Raw genomic sequence first — 27,179 nt, 5'->3', positions numbered from 1 at the left:
TTTTACGAAAGGCCAAATAACTATAAGAGCCATGAGGCATAAAGAGAATGGTTGTGGTTTGTGCTTTTCCCCCCTCATGTACGAAATTGAATCCCCTTAACTTCAGGGTTTTGTAGTGCTTAAAGTTCTGTGTTTAGGAGCAACCCAAGGATGGGGTTGGTAACTAGAGCTGAGTTCTGCCAATGAGCTGGTCATTTAAAGATCACTGCATGCATCAAAACATACTTGTTCTTCAGGGAAAACCTGAGCTACTTGATTAAAGTCCCAGGTGTCTGTTTGATGGAGATTTCACTAGACTAATAGATGCACAGCCAATGAGATGAGGACACAAATGTCATACAGGCCTTAAAAACAAGCCTGTATGCCATGGGCAAAATGAGAGAAACAATTCCTACTAATAGGCAACTGTATTAAAGATGTCTGCCTCCATGGTTGAGATGGTCCGTCGTTTTAAGCTAGGCTAGTGGTCCATATCCGCTTCCATTAATTTGTGCATTAATAAGCTAGGCTAGCTTGCAGCCGGATAGCCTTCTACTGAACGCCCGGAGGAAATTGGTATCCATCTTCTTGCCTGACGCTGGAGAAAACGGTAAGCACATTTCCCATAATGTCGGCGTGTTCCTTTAAGGTAAGATTCTGGGGTTACGTCATCCCTCCAGAACACAGTATTGTACAAAATATTTTGTTCCTTTTCTTTCAAAAGCCTAAAAAATATAATACTGGCCTCGCCACGTGCCACTCTTTACCTCAAAAGGTACCATTTATACACAAATGTATGAACAGAAGATATTCATTCCAGAGGAATTAAAAGTATCTGCATTTACAGATGTTCAACTTCAGCATTGAATAAAATTTTACTACAAGGCCCGTTGTTATATTGATTAGTGAAGAGCTCACCAGTATGGCGTCTTCAGGCTTTTAGAGAAGTGCCTAATGTTAGCATATGGTGCAGCAACTAGTTTCACCAGTCGCTTTTCAAAAAGAGCGTGGAGCTCGGACAAAACTGCATGTTTGTGCTTTAGTAGTTCATGGTGAAAATTGGAATTTGAATTACGGTATGACAACTTTATCTTATGGGCTGTGGATTGCTGTTGACAATGAGTACATTATTCTTTCACAAGTCTACAATTAGATTTAGGGTGATTGGCTGTGATATCTATATCCTGCATTTAGCCCATGAGTCAACTCTGGCTAGCCGTTTTACTATCTGCAAGAGAGAGATGTTATTCGTAGGTAGCCACGGTGTCATCGACGCCAGGAGGATAAGGAAATACGCTGGTGTCAGGACATGTCGACACCCAGGCTCACCAGCCAGACAAGCTAGCTGACGAGAATTAGCGCTTCTGGATGCTCACAGGAGGGAACTCATTCTCATCGTCCAGACAGACCGGTCCAGCAGCAAACTCGTGTTCTGGGATGACGTCTCCATTCTTGGCTCCACCATCCTCAGAATAGCCTGGTCAGAGGTGAGGTGAAGAAGGCTATAGTAAGTGGCACAGTTGATGTCTTCCATATTCCGATATTTCTATGAACAGTTGAACATTGCACACTAGGACTGCACGATTCTTGCCAAAATCTGAATCACAATATTTCTCCCTAAGAATTGAGATCACGATTCTCTTACACAATTCTTATTTTTTCAATAAAAACCTTTATTGCACTCTTTCTTAAACAGACACCCTAACATATATCGAAGTGCTTGACTTAAGCTTAACACTATGATCGCCGTGGACGAGTTTACACGTCATTCCTAGCCATGCTCATTCTGCCGAAGACGCCGTAACTCGTCTTTGATGTCAATATTTCAAAAATCTGTCATCGAAATCATATTTCCTTTTCGGAGCCCTGAGACACACTGCAAAGCTCCACTCAACTCTCTAGCGGTTCAAGAGCGCCATCTGGTGGCCGATCGGCAGATCGCCAACCGGAAATTAACCTTTGAACCGGTAGTGCTCATCCATATGTGGTCCGGGCACTCGCTATCGTTAGAGACTCCTTATTGACACAGTGAACATCGATCGGTGCAAATAACTCGAAAAAACAACATGATTTGGACGTATATACTATTATACAACCTGGAAATGGATCGGGCATTTCTCCATCCCATAATAGAAAGAATTCTGTTCCACGCTCATCTGCCAGCGGCGCGAGGAAGCCACGGTAATATTCAGCGTTATATTCTAACATATTCCATATAAACTGCTATGATGAACATATGACCCACTCTGGATGAATCATCTAACGCTGCCCACGGAATTATAAACGATCCCCCGCCCATCCGGTCATCATCAGATGATGCGTAGAAACTTCTAGAACCACGTCCAGTTGACATTTTTTATCTCGCACAGTTTCTACCAAACTGTATTTGATCATCAATATAATGCATTTAGGGCTATAAATCACGTTCTGAAGAAAGCTGCAGAAAACGATAAAAACACTTATACTTTAGACCATATTTTAGTATGAATATGTGAATGAAAAAGTTAAACGTTGCTACACCCTGAACAATACATATAGGACATTGAATGGGCCATAATAATGGCAATTTAGCAATAGAATTTAAAAAGTTATAGCCCTGCAAAGAAGGGGAACTTCTCCATAGACAAATAGAGCTGGCGAGGGATGGTAAATTATGAATTTAACCCATGGCGATTAAAGTGTTAAAGGTCTTAAATGCTGCTGAATATAAAAAAGACTAGAAGTTTATGAATAAACTTTGGTGTGATTGCTTTAGCAGTAATGAATGTTCAATTATGGCTTTGGAATGTTCATGTTCAGTTAGGGCTATATTGTTCAGTCGTTATTGAATCTAGTGTGAGTAACTATTTTGATCATTGAATCTAATGTGAAGCTACTGACATTCTTTATATTGTATAGCAGCCCGAATGCAGCATAACGAGGAGTGGGTGTAATGCAACTGATCTCCATTTAATGCAAATGCGAATACATCAGCATCATTTAGAAATTAGATCGCTTAGATGTATGAATCGAGATCGCAATCTCTTATGATTAATCGTGCAGCCCACACACATATGCACCAAACAAGTTAAAGCAACATTCTTTGTTACAACCCAAATACCTGTGAGAGTTGCAGTGACTGGCCCAGTGGACGGCATGGCGACGGTGGCAGCGTAGGTCGGACAAGCCTGGACAACCGCCGTGACCTCTAACCCCTGAGACTCTGCCCCTTGCCCCCTGTCCTCGTCGTCACCAAAAAGCCTTAGAGGAAGGGGAGAAGTAAAGATCTTCACGTTCAAGTGTATTTAACTTTTAACCAGTTTCGCTGGTTTGCCTGGCAGGGGTTAAACAATGTATACCCATAGATTTTGAACACTTTTTAAAATGTATTTATTTGTTATTGTTTACCCAGGGACAGTGCACATTAATCAACATTTTCAGTTTCCACATCAATGTAAATGTGCCAGTTAGCTAATGAGATAGTTTTCATCCGTAGTCCCTGCCTAACATGCATGTCTTTTGGTGTGGGAGGAAACACAAATATGCAAACTCCACACAGAGGCCTCCCACCGGGGCAGTGCTAACCACTGTGCCACAATGCCATGCCACTGATCTGTGTGTGATGGGATAAGCCAAGGCACCATTCCACCACTCGCACCCGTCCGACTTGCCTTACGCATCAGATCCACTGAACACTAAGCTAGCTCTGCAATGCGTCTGAACGCGGCACACCAAGAAGTAAACAAATAGCTTCCTGTCGATAAAAGTCCATTTGACTTACCATGGTGATGCGTTTGGCGTCTTGTGTTTCATCCCGTAATGAATTAACAGTGCTGTGATTACATTAAAGTACAAGAACAACTTTATCTGTGTGTCACTAAGGCAACAGGTTGTCAGTGTACACATGCCAAACCGGGGCTTTTATATCAAAGTTTAGCCCCATGCAGGAGAGGCTTTTTACAGTAGATAGCGGTTGGATAGTACAGAGAAACGGTAGAGAAAGTGTCTTCCCCCCACTCTTTAATGTGATTACAGCAGCAGGGATTCATTACAGGACGAGAGACAAGACAACACATCACCATGGTAAGTCAAATTGACGACCATTTCCGCCGGGAGGCTATTTGTTAACTTCACGGTGTGCCACGTTTGCTTCAGACCATCGGCGTATTTAGACCACTATCAGTAGGGCACGTGCCCTACTGATGATCATCTGTGCCCCACTGATTTAAAAAGAAAAGACGTTTTTGCCCCACTGATTTAAAAAGAAAAGACGTTTTTTTTATTATTTTTTTTTTACAAATGTTTTTTATTTCCCCTTTTTTAACATGATCAAATGATCATTTAACATGATCAAATAATTATTATAATATTTTTTACTTCACTTTGAAATATTATAGTGAAATATTTTGCAATGTTGTCGCATTTATCTTGTTGAAATCCTCCAACAGGCTCTTTTTTGTAAGTTGACTGGTTTGCACACCAATAATACAGTGCAATAATAGAATAGTAGAATAGATAGTAAAATTATGCAATAGAATGGCCAGAGTAAAATAGTGCTACAGTACAATCAACAGCGGGGTGTATTAGAAGGCTATGGTGAAGAGGTACGTTTTTAGCTTATTTCTGAAAATATTAAGAGATCTAGCTTCCCTAATGTCCATAGGTAGTGTGTTCCATAACTTTGGTGCATAGTTACCAAAGGCTGCATCCCCGATTTTCTTTAGACTGTGGCTTGGAACCTTCAATAGTAGATGATCGCAATGTTTATACTTTGTATATAAGGAGGAGGACCTTGAAATCAATTCTAAATGTTACCGGAAGCCAGTGTAGGTTATTTACTTGTAACTTTGGGTTTGATCCAAGGAGTAAGTTGCCCCATATTGCTCTGTAACATTTCTCTTTTTGTTATAGGACCGACTAGTAGGATTTCAGTTTTGCCCTCATTTAATTTTAGGAAGTTGTTCGTCATCCATTTGTTTATTGCTAAGAGACAGGCGGAAATGGAGTTTATAGCTGTGTGATAATTTGGTTCAGCGGAGATGTACAATTGTGTGTAATCTGCGTAACTATGGAAACATACATTGTGCTTTCTAATGATGTCTCCTCAATGTTCAATGCAAGTAAAGCACTTTAAACTTTAAGTATGACTAAATGCTTTCTTGACTATATATATAGTAACTGTTCCAAAATGCATAGATTTCTATGTATTTTAGGGGTTTGGGGGGCTAGCTCTTTTTAATATAAATGTCAGATTGTTTTATTTATTTCATAGATTTCTATGCATTTCAGGAGTTTGGGGGGCTGGCTCCCCCAAATAATTAAATAACATAACCCTAACCTAACCCTAAAACCGAAATAAAGTTTAAAAAAAATAGTTACAAAATCCACCCATTTTAGCCCACAAACCGGCCAAAACCGGCCACATTTTTCTCGCGGTCGCGCTACACGCTCCCGCTTCATAGTTTTTGGTGCCCTTCTGTGCCCTACTGAAGTGCTGGGTCTAGATACGCCCCTGCTTCAGACCCATATGGTGAGCTAGCATAGCGGTCCATGGCTCTCCACGTTTCAGGCTGCAGACCTTCACCTGTGTTTCTGAGCCAGTGCGCATTCCCCCCCATCCTGCGGGTCCACGTTGTAGATGAAGAGCTGCCCGTCAGCTGAGGCCACCAGGAGCCGTGGTAGCTTCTGGATTCTGAAACGTCGGATTTGGGAACTCCGTTATCAGTGGGTTAGTAAAGCAATTACCTTAAATAAGAAAAAGAGGAACTCATATGAACAGTCTTGCACCAATTGATTTGGTCTGTATGTTATTGACAATTTGTGAGCATGTGATGTCATCAGAGGGCACCAAATCCTACTGTTGTATTAATTACATTAATGGAGGGATAACATTAATAAAAGGTAAGGTGTTTCACATTCAGTGAATAGGGTTCTTCAGGAATTCAAATCAAAGCAAAGAATCACACAACCAAATATCTGGTGAACTTAAGATCAATAATCTATCTTGGAAAGTCGACTGGACAAAGTAGAATTCAGATGCAAGTATTATTAGGTGAAATGTGTTAATACTCCCCTAAATTCAATTAAATATTTTTGAACATGACCAACTCTCTCAAAGTCACTCACATGGTACTCCAGTGTCACTTTTCACATTCTCCCAACCACTTAAAGTTAGCATTTTAGTGGGCTGTCACATTTTTCGGAAGGAAAGGCTTTTTGGGGACATGGCCAATGAGCTGAGGGAACAGTATAAGCTAACCAATGTGCTGAGGGAACAGTATAAGCTAACCAATGTGCTTAGGGAACAGTATAAGCTAACCAATGTGCTTAGGGAACAGTATAAGCTAACCAATGTGCTGAGGGAACAGTGTAAGCTAACCATTGTGCTGAGGGAACAGTGTAAGCTAACCAATGAGCTGAGGGAACAGTGTAAACTAACCAATGAGCTGGTAGATAGTCCATTATGGGGCTACAGCTTTAAGTATGTACACCGTCTTGTACCGTTAGATATCTTTAATGTTTTCCCAGAACCTTTTCAAGTGCAGTTACACAATATTTGACCATTTTATCACCTCTGAGAATTCTGGACTGATTGAATGAATAATAATGAATATGTGGAATGGTTTAGAAATTCATTCATCAAATCGCTGTAAGTTGAAAATGAACAAGCAAAAGTACCTTGTTGGTAACTTGGCGCATTCGTCACAATAAGAAGGTGTATTTTGTTGTTGACAAAAGCGATCCCGACTCACATGGCGAGGGCACAGACGTTCCTCTGTCCCGACACTAGGAGGCGCACGGTGGCAAAGGCACGGTCCTGGCTCATCATGCCAGACACCTGGGCTGGGAGGTAGCTGCTGGCCGCTGAGAACATCTTCCCCACATAAGCTGTCCAGGTAGGGGCCTCCTCCTCGCTGCTAACCAGGGACGTTGGGGGGTTGAATTCATTCAATCTTTATTTCAACTCGAAGATTAATTTTCAATAACATCAAGCATATTTATTGTATTAATACATGATAAATACAATAAATATACAATAAACTATATACATTAAGTGCAATCATAATAATGGAGTTTGTACAATCAATTAAAATAACTGCAGATTGTGGTGGAATGGTTGGTTAAACTGACCAATGGATACCAAAGTATTGAGTTTTAGAGTTTGTTATATGATGTTAAGCTAAGTTAAGAAGCTAAAAGCAGACTTCCCAAGTTCAGTACAAACTCTAGGTGCTTTAAGTGTGAACCAATCATTGGAACGTGTCCTATAGATGTCCATTCCAACAAAGAAGTGAGATACATTGGGCAATCTCCAATTATGGATTTATATAGAAACAGATGCCAAAGCAGCTCTCGCCTCTCTGCTAGGGAGGACCATCCACCCCTATTATACAGGACACAATGGTGAGCACCATAACCATCACCGGTGATAAATCTAATGGAGGAATGATATACAGTCTTAAGAGTGGAAGCCGCCACTCTATAAAGTACATCTCTGTAGTCCAACACAATGATTCTCTTTCTGCTAATCATAGGGAAGCTGGCTCTATTCCTATACAAGAAGCCAATCCAATTAGCGGGGCAGTGGCAGAGTGGCCTGGTGGTACGAGAGACTGGAAGGTCACAGGTTCAATCTGATGCTACAGCGAATACGTCCATCCCTGTTAAGTTTCACGTGACTGAGTTTGTATTATTAGACAGATCCATAGAGACACTACTGCTCAATACTCTGTACCTGAAGAAGACCAGTGAACCACTATGGATGTGGAGATAAACAAGACTAGACAAGCCTAGTTAAAGCCACACTCGCACATACAGGTTTCAACATTAGACCTCTCTCATACATTCACATCATTATGAAGCCCCAGTAGGGCTGGGCGATAAAACAATAACGATAATTATCACAATATATTTTTCCTCGATATAAATATGAAACGTGGTCAATCATTTTTTATTTGTATTATTATTATTAATTCCAGTTATAAAAGTTTTATTGTTATACAGTTTGTGTTCATGTTCTACCTCAGATTTGTGGACAGACTTGTCTTTCTTGCCCCCAACTGGCTTTGCTTGTACAAATGACAATACTGACCAAATTGAGATTCCACTTTTTTTCCACTCAAGTCTTTTTCTCTTGTCAGTTTATTTTGTTTGCTTTCTAATTTAAAATAGTTTGAAACAGTCTGTACACAGCAGGCTATGTGTGCTAATCAGACTTGAGATTTAATTTATTTTTCATTATTAATAATACCAGAATTGAAATTTTATGTATTTATTTATTTTCATTGTTAACACTTTGACTGCCGGGACACGTCTTTTCACGTCTTTGCTGGCCATGCTAAAGTTGCCGGGGGACGCTGTACAGCGTCCTTATATCAATATTTCAAAAATCTGCGATCGGATTCATATTCCCCCTCCGCTGGCCTGAGATCCACCAGCAGGACCCACTGAGCTCTCTGGCGGTTCAGGAGCGCCATCTGGTGGCCGATCGGCGCAATCGCTTTAACAGGATGTTGAATAGAGGTTGTCATGACGACCGTAGTACTTCCAGGCGCTCGCTATGGTTCATGGGACTCTGGCTCGTCACGCTACACGGTGATCGATTGGCAATAACTCGATAAACAACATGATTTGGACGTATATACCATTATACAAGCTGGAGATGGACCGGGTAAAAATATATCCCATAATGATAAAATTTCGACTCGACGATGATCGCCCAACGGCGCGCGGAGACTGGGGTGAGTTTTAGCGTGTAACGTTACCGTCTTAGATACTAACTGCTATTATCAACATTTGACCCACATTAGATGATTGGTATAACGCTGCCCACGGAATTATAAACGCCCCCTCGCCCATCCGGTCAACATCAGATGACGTGTAGTAACTTCTAGAAGTACGTCTAGTTGGAATTTTTTATATCGCGCTGATTGCCATCAAACTGTATTTCATCATCAATATAATGCATTTGGGGCTATATATCACGTTCTGGAGAAAGCTGCAGAAAGAGATGAAAACATACTTATACATTAGACCATACTTTACTATGAATATGTGAATGAAAAAGTTTAACGTTGCTACACAATGAACAATACATATAGGACTTTGAATGGGCCCTAATAATGGCAATGTAGCAATAGAATTAAAAAAGTTATAGCCCTGCAAAGAAGGGGACTTTCTCCATAGACAAATAGCGCTGGCAATCTATGGTATATCATTAATTTAACCCAAGGCAACCAAAGTGTTAATGCCAGTTATAAAAGTTTTATTATTATAGTTCATTTTCATGTTCTACCTCAGATTTGTAAAGAATATTCTGAACCACAATTAACCTTCTGGTTTCTTCAGCTTTCATTCAGCAGCAAAAATAGCATTTAAACTTGACAGAAATAATTATTTCATGTATATCGAGATAATTATCGATATGGAAAATGTTATCATGATAACATTTCTGGCCCCAGTGCATTTTCTCCCCAATTTGGCAGAAAGTAACGGTCTTTTCCTTTTACCGCTTACCAGTAATTGTGTCCTTCATACTGCATGTGGGGCTAATGGGAAAATGTTATGTTTTGTTAATGTTCCAATTTTTAAAAGCCAAATTGCTAACCCTAACTGAACGGATGTTGCAAAGAAAACACTGGTGACATCGGGTGATCTGAACTGCAATGCTAAGCTAGCGACTAGCGATTTGTCCTTTTTTTAACTGCCGCTTAAAGTTCTAATTCCCCTGCCTCATCAGAGAGAGGAATGTATATTAGAAGGCCTTGTTCACGGGAACCACAGCTGCATGAACTACAGACGACGCTTGGAGAGATCTATTAATAGTCCATTTATTTTCCTATAGCTGCAGCAAATACTGGAGATTCGGGAGTAGCCAGACAATACGTCACCCGTTCCATTACTGAAAGGTTGCAAGTTCGATCCCCGATTTCCTAAATTTCATCCCCGATGAAGTGCCCTTGAGTAACACACTGAACCCCTGTACATGTATGCATGTCTAAGAGGGTGGCGGTGTGAGTAATAATAATATAATAATGCAGGACCTGTTGCAGAGGTCTTTATTTGGCATGCAACGACACTCAATGTTTTTAGTGGTACACACAGCGGTTAGTTTTTTAGCACACACACCGGAACACACACGCATGCATTGTCTCTTTAGGATCGCAGATGCGATTTGTCTCTGCGATTAACCCATCCCGTCTTCCCTTCCCCCCCAAGGGCAGCCGGGAGCAGACAGGCGTCAACGTGAGCCGCGCCAGGGGACCAATCCAAGTGCTCCTGTCCGTCTTCGTCAAGGACGCCACAGCGTTAGCGATCTGTTGTTGTGCATGTTTTTCCATTGGGTTTATCTTATCGGGGGGGAAACCCTTGCGAGCACGGGGAGAACATGCAAACTCCACACAGAAAGGCCTGGGAGATACCCCACCTGGGTACCTGGCATCATGGAAACCTGGTCCCCAAGCGGGAATCGAACCCTGGACCTTCTTGCTGTGAGGCGTACAGTTTATGTGTATATGTTTGTACAGTATTATGTGTGTATACCTTGATCCATGTGTCTCCAGTTTAAAGATGTGTACAGTCTCTGTGTTACTGGAAGCACAGAGGAACTGGGCATCAGGGCTGAAGGACAAGGAGCTGATGTTGACGTATCTGCACACACACAGTTAATAATACAACTTTTAATCAAATAATAATCACAATGTTCCAAAATTCTAAAATGTCTGTATCCAGAATTAGCAGTGGCTTCAAAACTCAAAGGAAGTCAGGGAAACACCATAGAACATACATATGCCTTAGGCAGGCATACATCAGTACCCATGTGTCAGGGTTACACACTGGAAATGGCCATGTTGTGACGATATTTTCAGTTTCTGTAGTCTGGATTTTAGGATTGACATTCTCAAATTACGTTATCTTTCCTAGAGCGATATTTTTGAAAACTGGAAACAGTTGGAGAACAACTCTCTGTAGGCTACCAGCCCACCCTCACCCCCCTAACTTAAAAAAAGAGAAAAGAAATTTGGACTAAGTGAATTGTTGTTAATTAGATTGTTTTGTGGTGTTTGTCTTCCTTTAAATCTGAACTTATGAGCTTCCTCAGCAGCTGTGCCAACCATACATCATTCTTCAGCATGCAAATGAAGTCTATATTCCAGGCAAGTGCATATGTGCCTTTATGTCTGCAGAGTGATGCAGAGGGTGAATATCTGCCTTTATGTCTGCAGAGGCAAAGAGGTTCTATTCTAAACACCTGTTTGGCTGGTGAAACTGTGGATTTTAGAATCCACCAGCCATTGTGACAGGGAGGCAAACAGAACGTTTCCTACCCAGTGATGCAGTGCTAAAATAAAAGGTGGGTACTAGGAATGAGACAATATATAGAAATGCACTATATTGTGATACAAAATGCAATATGGCTAAATTCAATATGGCAAAATTCATAATCACGATTATTTGTCAATATTGAGATCACGATTATTTAACACGATTACTCATTGATTTTGGAAACATAACAGTGGATTTCCTTGAACTTTAAATATTCAACTGAAAAACAAAAAGATGACCCGGCTCAAAAACATGACCTGACTAAAAGTCGATTATCTTGTTTTCATAATCGTTAAGACACCAAAAATGTTATTGAAAATAAAGAGATTAAATGCCCAGTCCTAATGTGGGGCAGAAGATTGTATTGCGACATCAGCTACATTTGATTCTGTCATAGCAGTAATCTGTCATAGCAGTAATCACAAATTAGATGACTTTCATCCCCCATTACAGCAAAGGGCGCAAGCGACTGGGTAGCGCAGTGGACTAAGCACTCGCCTACCACCGCAGAGACTCTGGGATCGAATCCAGTTGTCAGCGGTACCTCTGGCTTGGTCAGTCATCCCTACTAACACAATTGGCAGTGTTAGTGGGTGGGAAGCCGGTGGGGTATGTGTCCTGGTCGTTGTAAACTGCGACTCCTACTGGTCGGTCGGGGCGCCTGTTCAGCAGGGAGGGGATCTGGGGGAAATAGTGTGAACCTCCACACGCGTTACGTTCTCCCAGTGAAACTCCTTGCTGTCCGGTGAAAAGAAGCGGCTGGCAACTCCACATGTATCGGAGGAGGCATGTGGTAGTTCTACACCCTCCCCAGGCCCAGTGGCGTCGCGTGGGTAAAATAAGAGGGGAAGCCAAAAAGAAATTATTAAATTTTTTTTTTTAATATTTTTATTATTTTTTATTTTTTATTTTTTTTAAGTCAAGCTGTCACCATGTACACTACAGTATGGCTCGGCGGCCAGTCAAACTTTCTTTTTATTTATTTAACAGATTGCAGAATGGGTACAATACAGTACGGCTCAATACACACAATTGTATAAGGGGATGCAGACCAGAGAAAGACGTTTGTCTTGTTTACATCAGGGTCATTAATACTGCTGGAGCATTGGTTCATTTTTGGTCCGATTTTTCCTTGCACGATTTCGCGCGCCGCGTGGGAGCAAATTCGAGACACATATTCGGTTGCAAAAAGGTGTCCCACGGTCTCCTCTATGGCCGTGAATATATTTATTTTTCATATTTCATATTAATTCATATTTTAATAGGGAGGCCTGGCTTCCATTGGCTTCCATAAGGATTCGCCACTGCCCAGGCCAACAGTGGGGCAATGTGCGCAAGGACCAGGGAGGTAATTGGCATAACGACTAAATTGGGATGGGTTAAAAAAAAAAAAAAAAAAAAAAAGGTTTCCAGCGAAAGTATCGTGGTTGTATTGAATCGTGAACTCCATATTGTGTATCAAATCATATCATGATAAGCATAAGGTCCCTAATGGTCGGGTACTGTATGTCAGCGGTTCTCAACAGGGGTGCCGCGGAGAGCTGCCAGGGGTGCCGCGAGATGCCTGGCAATGTTTCTTTAAAAATATAGAATGACAACAGTCTTATTTTGAAAAACCTATAGCGGGTCTCATTTCTGCCCACGCGCAGCTCCAGCTATAATAACTAGGCTCCGACAGCTAGCAACGTTCAGGTCATTATGATACTCTTATTTTGAAAATCCGTGGTGTCGTGACTCATATCCGCTCCAGCACACAGCCAATAGGATGCATCTCCACACAGCAGTACTAGTAGCGTCTCAGCAGCAGTCAGTAGCGTCTGGAACAGTGAACACGCACATTGCAACAGAGCAAGGATAGTGTTTTTGCGACCCAAAATAAATCCCTGCCGTTTTATTCTGCAACGGGTCAAATGCATATAACATGCTTTGCAATCCTTGCCATTCCTTTATGACCACGTCGTGTTTAAGACCGGAATTAACGCCCCGTTAGCATAAGCTAACAAGCTAAAGCCCTGTTCAGAGCGACAGAGAACAGCAGAGAGGGGACTTGGAAGGAGGACTGGGAAGGAGGAGGGGGGGGGGGGCATTCTCCCTCTGTGTGTGTGCTTTTGAAAAAATATGATGAAGTCAGACGAGTATATTGATAGTAAATGTACTGAGGGTGGACAGACAGATGATGTTGATATTTAAACATAAAAAATACAATACATAATAAATGTATTCATGATCATCATGCAACATAAAACAATTGCAGGAACGGTTTGGGAGACGAAGGGGTTGCGTGTTCCAAAAAATTTACTTAAAGTTTAGAGCTCAATATATCAAAACGTGGCACTTTATAGTGAACAGGAGGTCTATTTGTATTAAAAACAATAAATAGTTTTTAATTTAAATGTCTGGAAGAGCTAAACATTTTTTGTAATGTTTGTAATGTAATTCCTTACACGTAACGTGTCTGTGTGACAGGGTTCGAAATTAACGGGGGCTTGGGGCAAAATGCCCTCGAAAATTGACCAAATGCCCTCGATAATCAGTTAAGGGGGGCAAAAAAAGCCCCAGACAGTTTACTAATTATATATATAATTATATATATGCTCTACAGTGCGAGCATTTCTTCGTATTTGCCCCTAATAATATGTGTGTGTGCGAACCGGAAAAATCAATTACTTGCAGTGTGCGAGACAGACGAGTGATTGTGAAGATTACAAAACAGCTCCGCTGTTAATAGTTCAGATTGAAACTGGACTGAAATTCAGTTTTTGGGTGGAATGTTTGTTCCAAGGAGGAGGGAGGCGGGGCCCGCTGCGTGTTACAGGGAGATGCTTCCAGGCACTTGAGAGGTGCTGCGAACACAGAGAGAGCGCTCTGCTCTCATCAAGCATTACACTGCTATCTTAACGTTAGCAAGCTAAGCATCTGCATAGCGCGACCTGTGTAACGTTAAGTAACTTGTGTTCGGCGGGGAAAGACCGTTCCATTTGTAACACAACTCCAATTTGTAACATCCAAATCCGATCCCGATGCGCATTTCCTTCATTCCACAGCGCTGAGCGCGCAACGTATTTCATTGATCGATCTGGCCAGAGCCTATACTCACAAACGTTGCGTGTGTGGGGTTTTTCATCAATTTGAAACAAGCCTCTTGACTGTTGGAATTAGGGATGTTAAAAATCTAATAATATTATTCAATATTAGACATGCATTGATCCAGAGGCAACCGGTTATTCGTCTGCTATTTGTAGATATATCAAGACAACAACACAACTTGCCCTCAGGGACAATAATATTTAATCTATTTAGATAAGAGTATGTATGTATTATTTACAGATAATTGAAGGTACCTCAAAACATGAAACCAAGCCATGATGTCACACATCGTGTGTGTGTGTGTGTGTGTTACTTGAACAATTGTCACTGTGCTCCTAAATTTCTGTGTGCTCCTAAATTTGTATTTAGATTTTATTTATTAACATTTTATTTAGGAGCACATGTGCTCCTTGGGAAAAAGGTTAGCGTAGAGCCCTATATATGGAGACATTAACATTACGTTATCAAACATAGGGACGAAGACTGTAAAAAAAAGTGTCAACAATGTTTTATAATATTTATGTTAATTTTCATTATAAAAATGTTGTGCCCCCGAAATACAAAAAAAGCCCCCGAAAATCAATTAAGGGGGGCAAAAAAAGCCCTTGAAAAAAAATGTTAATTTCTAACCCTGCTGTGTGACGTCAACTTGTCAGCATGAAAATGACAGCCAAACATGGCACTGCAACTAAATAACACAAATACAATAGGCACATTTGTGACTGTTACAAATATAACACGTTTTATACTTGTGCTACAAGATTTTGGCCTGTGCTACAAAACTATCAACCTCTGTAGCACCAGTGCTATGTGCAAAAAAAGTTAACGTACAGCCCTGCAACTATTTAACTAAACAAATAGTCTATCTAGTGCTTCATGTGTATACAATAATTGCCTAATCTAATAACATGAACTAAAAAAATCGATCACACGTTTCGTAAAGTTATTATAGAAACTTCACCAACTTAACGTCCGCGGCAGGAGTCATTACTTTTACCAACAGATTTTCCAACCCATTTCCAGAGCAGTCCTATGTCCGTTATCAAGGAAATGCAAAGTGGCTATCGCAATCGTCGTTGTGATAATAATCACTAAATGCATTCAGTGCTGAATCTAATCAAATGGATTTATCGAGACACGTTATGGAAAGTTCAAGACCGGACTACACAGCTTACAAGTGAGTGTATCAGCCGCTGTGTTATGATTATTATGATACAAAATGTAAATGAATGAATGAATGAAAACTGTATTTAACAGATAAACAGTAAAAGGCACTCTGCAGGGATGTGATGTCATAATCAATCGTCACCTCACTAGAATAATATTTCCAACGTGAACCGCAAAGCTGAATTTTCACACAAAATGGACAAGTTTTTAACTCGTCCATCGAAAAACAGGTTACAGTTACCAATACCAATTCAGTACCTTCCAGTACCAATTCGACCGCTGAGATTGCCCCAGTCAAACAGTGCAACTGCAATGTTGTGTTCTCATGCTAAACCAGACTGGTATTATGTTGTGTGATCCTTTTCTGTATTTAAAAAAAAAAAACATGATTTTCTGTTTGAGAAATGGTCACACTATTGCTATATTTATTTATACATTTAGACCTGAAACGCCTGCTAATAATGCATTTATATAGCCTGCATATACACACAAATGTGTTTCCCGGTTTCAATGGGTTAAATAAACGTTATTTTGAAAGCAAGCACTTGTGTCATCATTGTAGCAAAAAAGATAGGACCGGAAAAGTCTTTATCGTATGTAGGGGTGCCCTGGAATATTTTATTGGACACAGGGGTGCCTTGGCAGCAGAAAGGTTGAGAACCCCTGCTGTATGTGAAGTGCTGTTATTATCACTGCACCATTTACGTCCATCATGCTACAGAAAAGGGTACAGAAAAGCTTTTGGCCTGTTTTGCCATCATGTGATTTCCTGTCATCTTTAAGTTTGGTTTTGATGTGTTTGAACTCTGACCTCTTCATCCCTCGACGGAACTCGAACAGTCGCTGACCCTCGGGAATGGAGAACACTCGGATGACAGTGCCCTAGACGGAGAGAGCGAGAGATTACAACAAGGTGCTGTCTTTAGCATTAGAGTCCACAAGTACTACATTATTCTGTAGCAAGTCCACCACAACGCTGCAGTGACAAATGGGTGGCAGCCTGAGTAGAAGGAGGTATTTCTACAGCATCCACCACATGTGGATATGACTTTACCCCCAGCACAGCTGTCTTTTCACCAGCGTGTAGATAGTGATAAAAGATGACTTTACCCCCAGCACAGCTATCTTTTCACCAGCGTGTAGATAGTGATAAAAGATTACTTTACCCCCAGCACAGCTGTCTTTTCACCAGCGTGTAGATAGTGATAAAAGATGACTTTACCCCCAGCACAGCTGTCTTTTCACGAGCGTGTAGATAGTGATAAAAGATTATTTTACCCCCAGCACAGCTGTCTTTTCACCAGCGTGTAGATAGTGATAAAAGATTATTTTACCCCCAGCACAGCTGTCTTTTCACCAGCGTGTAGATAGTGATAAAAGATTATTTAACCCCCAGCACAGCTGTCTTTTCACCAGCGTTGTTGTGAAGGGCCAGATTAAACCGAATATATATATTTATTTATATATATATATTTAATTGTATTTGTATATTCTCTAATATTCCCTGATATCCCTTGTATATTCCTTGTACAATATGCATTGAATATCCATTCTAGCCTACTGAACATCCCATAATAGTCTCCATTCTACTATTGGTCGAGACCTTGGTGCCAGGCTGCCATACCCCTCAGACCCAGTTCAAACGTACCGCTCGACATGTACGAACAAGTCCTAGTTCCGCGTAGGAATTTGGCTACCGCACCACTAATGGGACTATTTGTTCATAGTGCGTATATATACTGCGCTACTAAAGTAGGACTTTCTTTTCAGTCCAGTTTCTTACCCTCCAATAGAGTCACAGACGTAAAGCCTCCCCGCGACGCCACGTGTGGGAGTAAGGCCAAGTTCGCCTACCATCGGTGTTGAGACATCGTGTATATTAATATTTGAATAGTCATATTTGGCACTATATCGTCGAGTTGGACGTAGTCTATTAAGCTAATAATAGTCTGTTAATATATAGTGCTTCGTGCGGTGAGAATACTACCGTAGTCAGTACCCCATCGTTTCGGGCAGAGAACTGGCTGCTTACCCAGGGTGGTTGACCCTATGTGAAGCTGCACCCGAGGAGCCCCAGAGCCGACGAGCGAGTGGACCTGTATACCGGATTATTCTACCGACGACAGCCCGCCTTCCCAGGCACGGATTATGCTTTGGATACTTTGATTATTCCATGGATAAAGACCCCCGACACTGCCGTGTGTTGGAACCCCCCCCCCTGGAGAGGACGCAAGGTGAGGAGACGCTCTGCAAGACGAGGTCTCTTCACGTCTCTCCCCCGTGGACCGGAGAGAGCCGGCCCACAAAGAGTCCACCTGCTTTCATCTGTGGTCCAAGGATCGCCGGCGCATTGAACAGCAATACAGTGGGTTCACCTGGGATACCCTTGGCCAGACGAGGCAGCCGGATTCTACCCCCCCCCCCCCTCCTACTCCTGTCGGCTTACAAGCGACCGGATTAACCCCCTCTAGTGTATCCAGCCTATAATCATTAAAGTATCATTGCTGTTATTCCTTAACTATTCCAGGTCGTATATTTACCACCTGCGCCTTCAGAGATTGGACATTTTCTATTGATATACCGACGAATACTCCTTGCCATAAAAGTGCATACTATTTCAATTCATAAATGTAATTAAGTGATTAAGTGCTTATTCTACACACCATCGCTGTGTAGGAAATAAAGACCTGTTTCTAATTCGTACATTTGTGTTGGATCCGTTTCATCTACGTGAGAGTGTTCATGATAATATATTTATGCCGTGTACTGGGTGGCCGAATATTAAGTACAAAGGTAGTGGTAGTAAGTATCATATCTAGTAATACAGTCAGGGAATTGTACCCCTCAGTTACAATTGGTCCTTCGAGCCGGATGGTAATTAGTGTAATATTAATATAGTGTTATTAATATTGAAATGGCCTATGATGAACACTCCACGAAACGATCCTCCTAACCAACGCCCGCAGCGCGAACGACGGCTCCCTCAGTACTTAGAGGCTTACGCTGTCAGTCAACAACCTAGTCTTCTACTAACAGTAAACGCGGTAAAACTAGAAAGTAAAAGTATGTCTAACCCCAACGCCCAGACTACCCCAACCATAGAGGCCCCTACGGGCTCTAATGTAACTGACCAAGTTCACGGTGGGGACCAGTGGGAACCAGACATGACTTCACACCCCGCCAGTACTGAAGAAGTAGTCCCCGATGAGTCCCGGGAGGAATACAACGCTACCGAGAGAGAACTCGGCACGGAAGAAGACGGGGAGAGCACCGTGGAGATAGAGCTCCAAGGCTCCGCAAGGAGTACCCCGAGGGAAGGCTCCCCTATACAACCGCCTTCTTGTAGCGAGGCAGAGAGGACCCTACAGCAGGCATTCCTCGTCAGCCTGAAAGCCTCTACTGAACGCGATAGACTCCAGGGTGAACGCGATCGATTGCAGCTACAGCAACGGAGCGAAGAAGAGCACATACGCCTGGAAATAAGACGCATTCAGATGGAAGAGAATGTGGCCCGAGAACGAGCCGGTGCTCAACGGGACGCAGCGCGCGACAGACAGCAGTCGCAACTAATACAACAGCTGATCAGACGGACAACACCCTCTCCCTCCGCCAGAGGCTCCAGGAACTCGTCTAGACACACCTCCAGGGCGGCATCCCCTAGCCGAGTAAACAACCCTGAACTTGACCAACAGACGAGGTCTATACCCCCCACAGACCACCTCCCCCCACCGGTCCAAGCGAGACCTAGCAACCGGGAAGGAGCAGCATATCCTGTGGAGAGGCTAAACCAGAGACTACAAGCACTGGATGACCTAACTGAAGACGAAGAGGAAGAGGAGGAGAACCACGCCCGAAGACAGCACAGTACTCTACCGGACCAGGAGGTCCGGTACAGCCCAGGCTATACTCCCGCGGAGCTGCGCTACAGACCCCCGACTCTATACACGGGTGAGCACGACGCACGACCCGCACCGAGGAACAGCACCTGGACAAGCGGGCCATGGTACACTGCCGGTACCAGCCCATACCAAGGAGCGGGAGGAGACTCGCCTAGGAGGCCTCTCCCCCAACGCTCGCCGATGTATCCACAGTCAGCGTCATACATTGGCACGCCTATGGTACCCGACTTCACCCAAGAGAACCGGGCCCAGTATACAGAACTCCGCATGTGTCTGGAGACCATGTTGGTGGATGTATTGGATGAACGCCACAAATACGCCATCCTACTGCAGCACTTAAAGGTGCCCCGCGCACATAATATAGCGCTCGCCTACGCGACTTCCACCACCCCATACACAGCAGCGCTGGTAGCATTGGACCAGAGGTATGGGCGCATATGGGATTACGTGATCCAGGAGATCCGACACATCGACCGCTTACCCCCAGCAATAGACAATCGAGCACTGGACGACCTGTCCATCAGAGTGCAGTCCCTGGTAGGGATGTTGGGAGCGCAAAGAGAGAAGGGGAAGTATGAACTTTACGCCAACTCAAATGTGGAAAGGATTCTGGAGAAGCTGCCGCCCGCTCGTCAGGAGCGCTTTAGGCGGCAGAGGGACCACAGAAACCCGAATGGCCCCGAACCGAACCTCCTCGATCTAGCAGACTTCCTGGCGAGAGAAGTCAGCAGCCTACGGCTAGATACATTCGGACGGAGCACCCCTGGCTCCAGAGAAGGAACCAGACGACTAAATGATGGAAGAAGATCGGTGACTGTGATGCACCAATCGGAGTCAGTACCGAGCAGCAGGAGCCACAGTACCCCCTCCAGAACGGAGAAGTGGAAGATAGTGTGCCCCTACTGTGAGAAAGAACACTGGCTAGCGCAATGTGACTCCTTCCCCAAGCTGAACGCGGAGGAAGCAGGTCAATGGATAAAGTCCAACAAGCGCTGTTTTCGCTGTGCGCGCTCACACATGGCAGCCGAATGCCGCTTAAAGAAAAGGTGCACCAAGTGCGATGGAGCCCATCTGGACATACTTCACGACAGTAACAGACGGCGCCCTTCACCTGCACCATCCAGCCGCAAAGCGAGCGTCATGTACATCGATCCCGCCAGCAGCAGTGGAGCCCGAGTACTCCTAAAAGTAGTGCGTGTGACACTAAGCTACAAGAATAAAGTCCTGGACACTTACGCCGTCCTCGATGACGGGTCAGAGAAGACCCTGCTGCTCGCCTCCGCTGCGGCCCAGCTAGGGCTGCGGGGAAGCGAAACCCAAATGACAATTCAGACAATAAGACGAGATTTGAAGACGATAAAGGGCGAGAATGTCTCATTCTCTATCGCAGCAAGCGGCCAGCCTGAGCGACGGTACCAGATTGCAGACGCTTTCACCAGCCAAGAAATAGGACTGTCGCGGTACACATACCCCGTCGCCAAGCTGATGGAGAAATATGCACATCTGCGCAAGTTACCGATCCCGCTCATAGACAATGCTATGCCGACCCTGTTGATAGGCTCCGACCATGCAGACCTCATTGTCCCGATAGACCGGGTTCATACCGGACCCCGAGGCTGCCCTGCAGCAGTCGAGACCCGTTTGGGATGGACTCTCCAAGGCCCGCTCGCCAAATCTCTCAACCGAAGTACAGCCACTAGATGTCTTCACTCCCGAGTCACAGAGGGAGAAACCGCACTCCTGCAACACGTAGAGCGGCTATGGAGCTTGGAACAAATGCCCTTTAAGAATGGAAAGAAAGACATTCGCTCTAAAGATGACATTTACGCCATTCACCTCCTCGAGACAGGGACCAAGAGAGTCCCGGTCAACGGCGTGTTGAGATACGCCACGCCACTCCTGCGGCGAGAAGGAATGCCTACTTTCCACGCCAAGACAGACGCCATAGAACGGTACCTGCTGAACACGGAGCGGCGCTTAGCCAAGAACCCCGCCCAAGAGAGTGTATACCGCGCTGAGATTGAGAAGCTCATCACAGCGGGACACGTCACAAAGATGGACATTAAAGAGGCTGACCAGACCACTGAATCGTGGTACGTGCCCCACCACAAGGTCCATCACAACGGTAAAGACCGCATAGTATTTAACTGCAGCTACCAGATCGGATCCCAAAATCTGAATAAAGAGTTACTGCCCGGTCCCACACTCGGCCCCTCCCTACTCGGCGTTCTACTCCGCTTCCGCCAGGAAAAGGTGGCCATCAGCGGGGACATTAAAGGAATGTTCCTGCAGGTGAGATTAGTAGAGGCGGACAAGCCCCTGTTACGGTTCCTATGGAGAGAGAAGCCAGGAGATGAGCACCCAGCCATCTACCAATGGGAAGTCCTCCCCTTCGGAACGACGTGCAGCCCCTGCTGTGCGACATTTGCACTACAGAAACATGTAGCAGAGGACCCAGCAGCGGACGAAGAGGTCCGACACAGCGTAAAGAACAGCTTCTACGTAGACAACTGTCTACAAAGCCTTTCAACCCAGGAAGAAGCCGAGGCTCTCCTGATTAAACTCCGCGCCTCATTGATCAAAGGCGGCTTTGATCTCAGGCAGTGGGCCAGCAGCGATCCGCAAGTACTGCGCAGCCTCTCCTCCGAGGACAAGGCAGCCAGCAGCGAGACCTGGATGGCTACAATCCCAGGAGAAGCCCAGGAGATGACCCTGGGATTGGTGTGGCGATTCAAAACAGATTCGCTGCACTACAGACACAAGCCCCTGACTACGGAGCAGGGAAGGCCGGCGGCGGCGCCGACCACCAGACGGAGTGTGTACACAGCACTCGCCCGACAATATGACCCGCTAGGATGTATTCTACCGTACACCACCAGGGCAAAAATGATTGTACGAGCATTGTGGGACAAGGACCAGGGCTGGGACGACCCCATTCCCGCACACCTTGCATCCACCTGGAGAGAGTGGGAGATGGAGCTCCACTCACTCCCAGGCGTTAATATGCGCCGAAGCTACTTCCCACCCACGGTGAGGCCAGAGACATGTAAAATGGACTTACACGTCTTCAGTGACGCCTCAGAGGTCGCATACGGATCAGTAGCCTACTTGCGGGCCCAAGACCAGGGGGGAGAGATCTACACAGCATTTGTCCTCGCCCGCTCGAGAATAGCCCCACGCAAGCAACAATCTATCCCACGTCTAGAGCTCTGCGCAGCCCTAGCCGGAGCGCACCTAGCCACGCTCATCCAACGTGAGCTCACCATACCGGTGTCTAGAACAATCCTGTGGTCAGATTCCACGACGGTACTCGCCTGGATCAAATCGGACTCATGCAAGTACAAAGTCTTCGTGGGAGTCAGAGTCACCGAGATTCAAGACCTAACCGAAGAGTTAACCGGAGAAACAGAGTGGCGCTACGTTGATACAAAACAGAACCCAGCTGACGTTATCACCCGGGGGATGCCCCTGGATGACCTCACCCGTCGCAATGTCTACAGTGACGGCCCCGCATTCCTAAGACTCCCGGAAGGACAGTGGCCCATGCCTATCCCGAGGGAAGCAAGTCCAGAGGTGGAAATTAAGAAGTCTGTGTTCTGTGGATTGAGCACCGTAGCCTCCACCGACCCTAACATAAACGATTGCACGTCCATAGAGAGTGCACAACAAAGAACATTCCTGCGGTACCACCCGGAGTGCAAGTCCCCCGCTGATATGTCAGCAGCTAACTACGAGGAAGCAGAATTGCTTCTACTGCAGCGAGCCCAGAGAGACTCGTTCCCCGATGAATTGGCCTGTCTACAGGGAGGAAAGCCCGTCCCTTCCGACAGCAGATTAATTCACCTGGCCCCCGAGAGCGACGCTCATACCCTCATCAGAGTGGGTGGTCGCCTACGCAGAGCCCCCAATCTACCGAATGACATTAAATACCTGATCGTATTGAACAGCCGACACAAGATCACAGAGCTGATTATAAAGAAGTACGATGAGGATGTACATCACGCAGGAGCAATGACAGTCCTCACGGAGATTGAGGGAGTACTTAACTCGAAGCCCCTCGGATATGTCTCCAGTGATGTGGCGGATATCGACCCAGTTACCCCCAACACACTCCTGATGGGGCGGCTAGATCCTGCATTACCACAGACAATGTACCGGCCTGAAGAAGCGAACGGCCGACGAATGTGGAGGTACAGCCAAGTATTAGCCGACAAGTTTTGGAACAGTTTCCTACTGCACTACCTACCGTCTCTACAGACCCGCCAGAAGTGGGTAAAGGAGAGAGACAATTTGACAGAAGGAACAGTCGTCATGATTATTGATCAATCACTGCCCAGAGCTATGTGGCCGGCCGGCCGCGTAAGCAAAGTGATCACCGGTGCCGACGGCAAGGTCCGAGCAGCTGAAGTGCTCGTCCAGGGTCGCACTTACACCCGTCCCGTGGCAAGGCTCATAGAACTGCCTCGACTCCCAGACACAATCGATGATGACCATGACCCTACAACCCTATGACTTTGTGAAGTTGACTGACCCCTACAGCAAACCCTTATGTGTAAATAGACAACGCGATTAATCTGTCTCTGTTTAACTGATTAGGTCTGGGACCTATTCAGGGGGTGGCTGTTGTGAAGGGCCAGATTAAACCGAATATATATATTTATTTATATATATATATTTAATTGTATTTGTATATTCTCTAATATTCCCTGATATCCCTTGTATATTCCTTGTACAATATGCATTGAATATCCATTCTAGCCTACTGAACATCCCATAATAGTCTCCATTCTACTATTGGTCGAGACCTTGGTGCCAGGCTGCCATACCCCTCAGACCCAGTTCAAACGTACCGCTCGACATGTACGAACAAGTCCTAGTTCCGCGTAGGAATTTGGCTACCGCACCACTAATGGGACTATTTGTTCATAGTGCGTATATATACTGCGCTACTAAAGTAGGACTTTCTTTTCAGTCCAGTTTCTTACCCTCCAATAGAGTCACAGACGTAAAGCCTCCCCGCGACGCCACGTGTGGGAGTAAGGCCAAGTTCGCCTACCATCGGTGTTGAGACATCGTGTATATTAATATTTGAATAGTCATATTTGGCACTATATCGTCGAGTTGGACGTAGTCTATTAAGCTAATAATAGTCTGTTAATATATAGTGCTTCGTGCGGTGAGAATACTACCGTAGTCAGTACCCCATCGTTTCGGGCAGAGAACTGGCTGCTTACCCAGGGTGGTTGACCCTATGTGAAGCTGCACCCGAGGAGCCCCAGAGCCGACGAGCGAGTGGACCTGTATACCGGATTATTCTACCGACGACAGCCCGCCTTCCCAGGCACGGATTATGCTTTGGATACTTTGATTATTCCATGGATAAAGACCCCCGACACTGCCGTGTGTTGGAACCCCCCCCCCCTGGAGAGGACGCAAGGTGAGGAGACGCTCTGCAAGACGAGGTCTCTTCACGTCTCTCCCCCGTGGACCGGAGAGAGCCGGCCCACAAAGAGTCCACCTGCTTTCATCTGTGGTCCAAGGATCGCCGGCGCATTGAACAGCACTACAGTGGGTTCACCTGGGATACCCTTGGCCAGACGAGGCAGCCGGATTCTACCCCCCCCCCCCCCTCCTACTCCTGTCGGCTTACAAGCGACCGGATTAACCCCCTCTAGTGTATCCAGCCTATAATCATTAAAGTATCATTGCTGTTATTCCTTAACTATTCCAGGTCGTATATTTACCACCTGCGCCTTCAGAGATTGGACATTTTCTATTGATATACCGACGAATACTCCTTGCCATAAAAGTGCATACTATTTCAATTCATAAATGTAATTAAGTGATTAAGTGCTTATTCTACACACCATCGCTGTGTAGGAAATAAAGACCTGTTTCTAATTCGTACATTTGTGTTGGATCCGTTTCATCTACGTGAGAGTGTTCATGATAATATATTTATGCCGTGTACTGGGTGGCCGAATATTAAGTACAAAGGTAGTGGTAGTAAGTATCATATCTAGTAATACAGTCAGGGAATTGTACCCCTCAGTTACAAGCGTGTAGATAGTGATAAAAGATTACTTTACCCCCAGCACAGCTGTCTTTTCACCAGCGTGTAGATAGTGATAAAAGACCTCCTGCTGCTGAGCTGGTTAGTGGTATTTTCTATAGACACAAGCAGGGTTATTATAGTTTTGTATTTTTCATCAGTTTAAATTTTATTTCGTTTTCAATGTTTGTTTTCAATTCAATTTAGTTTAAAGGTGACATGTACTATAAATGTCATTTTTCAGTCTCTAGCATTGTATTATAGTAATAGGAGTTTGTATCCTCCCCCCTGACCGACCTTTCCATCACAGTCGAGAATGCAGCTGTGACCGCGTCCCCGACCGCCAAGAACCTTGGTGTTGTCCTCGACGACCAGTTGAACTTCTCTGCTCACATCGCAGCGACAACCAGAACCTGCCGATTCCTCCTGAGCAACGTCAGAAGGATCCGCCCCTTCCTGACAAAAGAATCCACCCAACTCCTCGTCCAATCAACAGTCATCTCCCGCCTCGACTACTGCAACGCACTGCTCGCTGGCCTCCCGGCCACTGCCACTAAGCCTCTTCAACTCATTCAGAACGCAGCGGCCCGCCTGATCTCAAACCTACCCAAGTCGGCCCATGTCACCCCACTTCTTAGGGACCTGCACTGGCTCCCCATTGCTGCACGAATCCGCTTCAAGGCCCTCGACCTAGCATACCGTGCGGCAAAGGGAACTGCTCCCGCCTACCTCCGGTCAATGGTCTCTAACTATACACCCTCAAGACCCCTACGCTCTGCTTCTTCTGGCCGCCTCAGACCTACTCCTATCCAAGCTCCGGGAGGGTCATCAAAGAGAAGTCGCCTATTCTCAGTCCTTGCCCCACAATGGTGGAATGAACTACCCACCCCAGTTAGGACAGCCGAAACACGTCCAATCTTTCGCCGTCGACTAAAGACGCACTTCTTCAACCATTATCTGAATAAAAAAAAAAAAAAAAAAAAAAAAAAAAAAAATATCTAACCCTAACTAACCATACTGTCATGCACTTGTCCTAATAAACTAACCTACACTGTAGCACTCAACACTTTGACGAACATTGTTACTCAGCTGATAGAGTTGTGCCCTTCCTGATGGCTTGTCGTACAGAACTTGTAAGTCGCTTTGGATAAAAGCGTCAGCTAAATTACTAAATGTAAATGTAAATGTAATGTATCAATGTGTTTTAGTGTCTAAATACCATATTGGCGGATTGCTCTGATTCAGCTCAGCCCCTTTCCTCCTCCAGTAAATCAGGCCATTTTGATTTGAACGGCTGAGTCACGTCATTCGGACGCTGGGTAGCAGACTTGATTGATTGAAAAGTTTATTAACAGATTGCAGAATGGGTACAGTACAGTACAGCTCAAGACAGTGATGTGATTGGCTCTGTGGTTGTAGCGAATGCCCGCCCACATTCTACCTAGACTGACTGTACACAGCGAGTGGAAACCATTTCCTCATACTCTGCATGGGGAGAGAGAGAGATAGAGCACTTGGGGGGGGGGGGGGGGGGTGGGGGGGGGGGGGGGACCTGCCGCGCGCCACACACCCGCAAACGGGAGATTGAAAGAAAAAAAAACACAAGCTGCCACGCGGACTCTCATCACCCCTCTCTCTCTCTCTCTCTCTCTCTCTCTCTCTCTCTCTCTCTCTCTCTCTCTCTCTCTCTC

General features: G+C 44.8%; 1 protein-coding gene across 4 annotated transcripts in view; it reads right to left on the bottom strand.

The window, feature by feature from the left end:
- wipi1 (WD repeat domain, phosphoinositide interacting 1) overlaps positions 1 to 27,179 on the bottom strand; it is a 90,495-nt gene that overhangs the window by 1,674 nt on the left and 61,642 nt on the right. For 3 of the 4 annotated variants that reach the window (XM_084329385.1, XM_084329387.1, XM_084329388.1), the window contains 6 exons: positions 16,349 to 16,419; positions 10,501 to 10,608; positions 6,711 to 6,875; positions 5,543 to 5,650; positions 3,080 to 3,219; positions 1,356 to 1,456 (listed from right to left, as the gene is read on the bottom strand). In XM_084329385.1, coding sequence (XP_084185511.1) covers positions 1,356 to 1,456; positions 3,080 to 3,219; positions 5,543 to 5,650; positions 6,711 to 6,875; positions 10,501 to 10,608; positions 16,349 to 16,419 — 693 coding nt within the window. The remainder of the gene's footprint in view (positions 1 to 1,355; positions 1,457 to 3,079; positions 3,220 to 5,542; positions 5,651 to 6,710; positions 6,876 to 10,500; positions 10,609 to 16,348; positions 16,420 to 27,179) is intronic. The other variant, XM_084329386.1, reaches the window with a different exon arrangement.

This window comes from Notolepis coatsorum (assembly GCF_963971535.1).
Source record: "Notolepis coatsorum genome assembly, chromosome: 14".
In the NCBI taxonomy this organism is placed as follows: domain Eukaryota; kingdom Metazoa; phylum Chordata; class Actinopteri; order Aulopiformes; family Paralepididae; genus Notolepis; species Notolepis coatsorum.
Note: the sequence above shows the minus strand (reverse complement) of the source record. Positions and strands in the feature narration are given on the sequence as shown.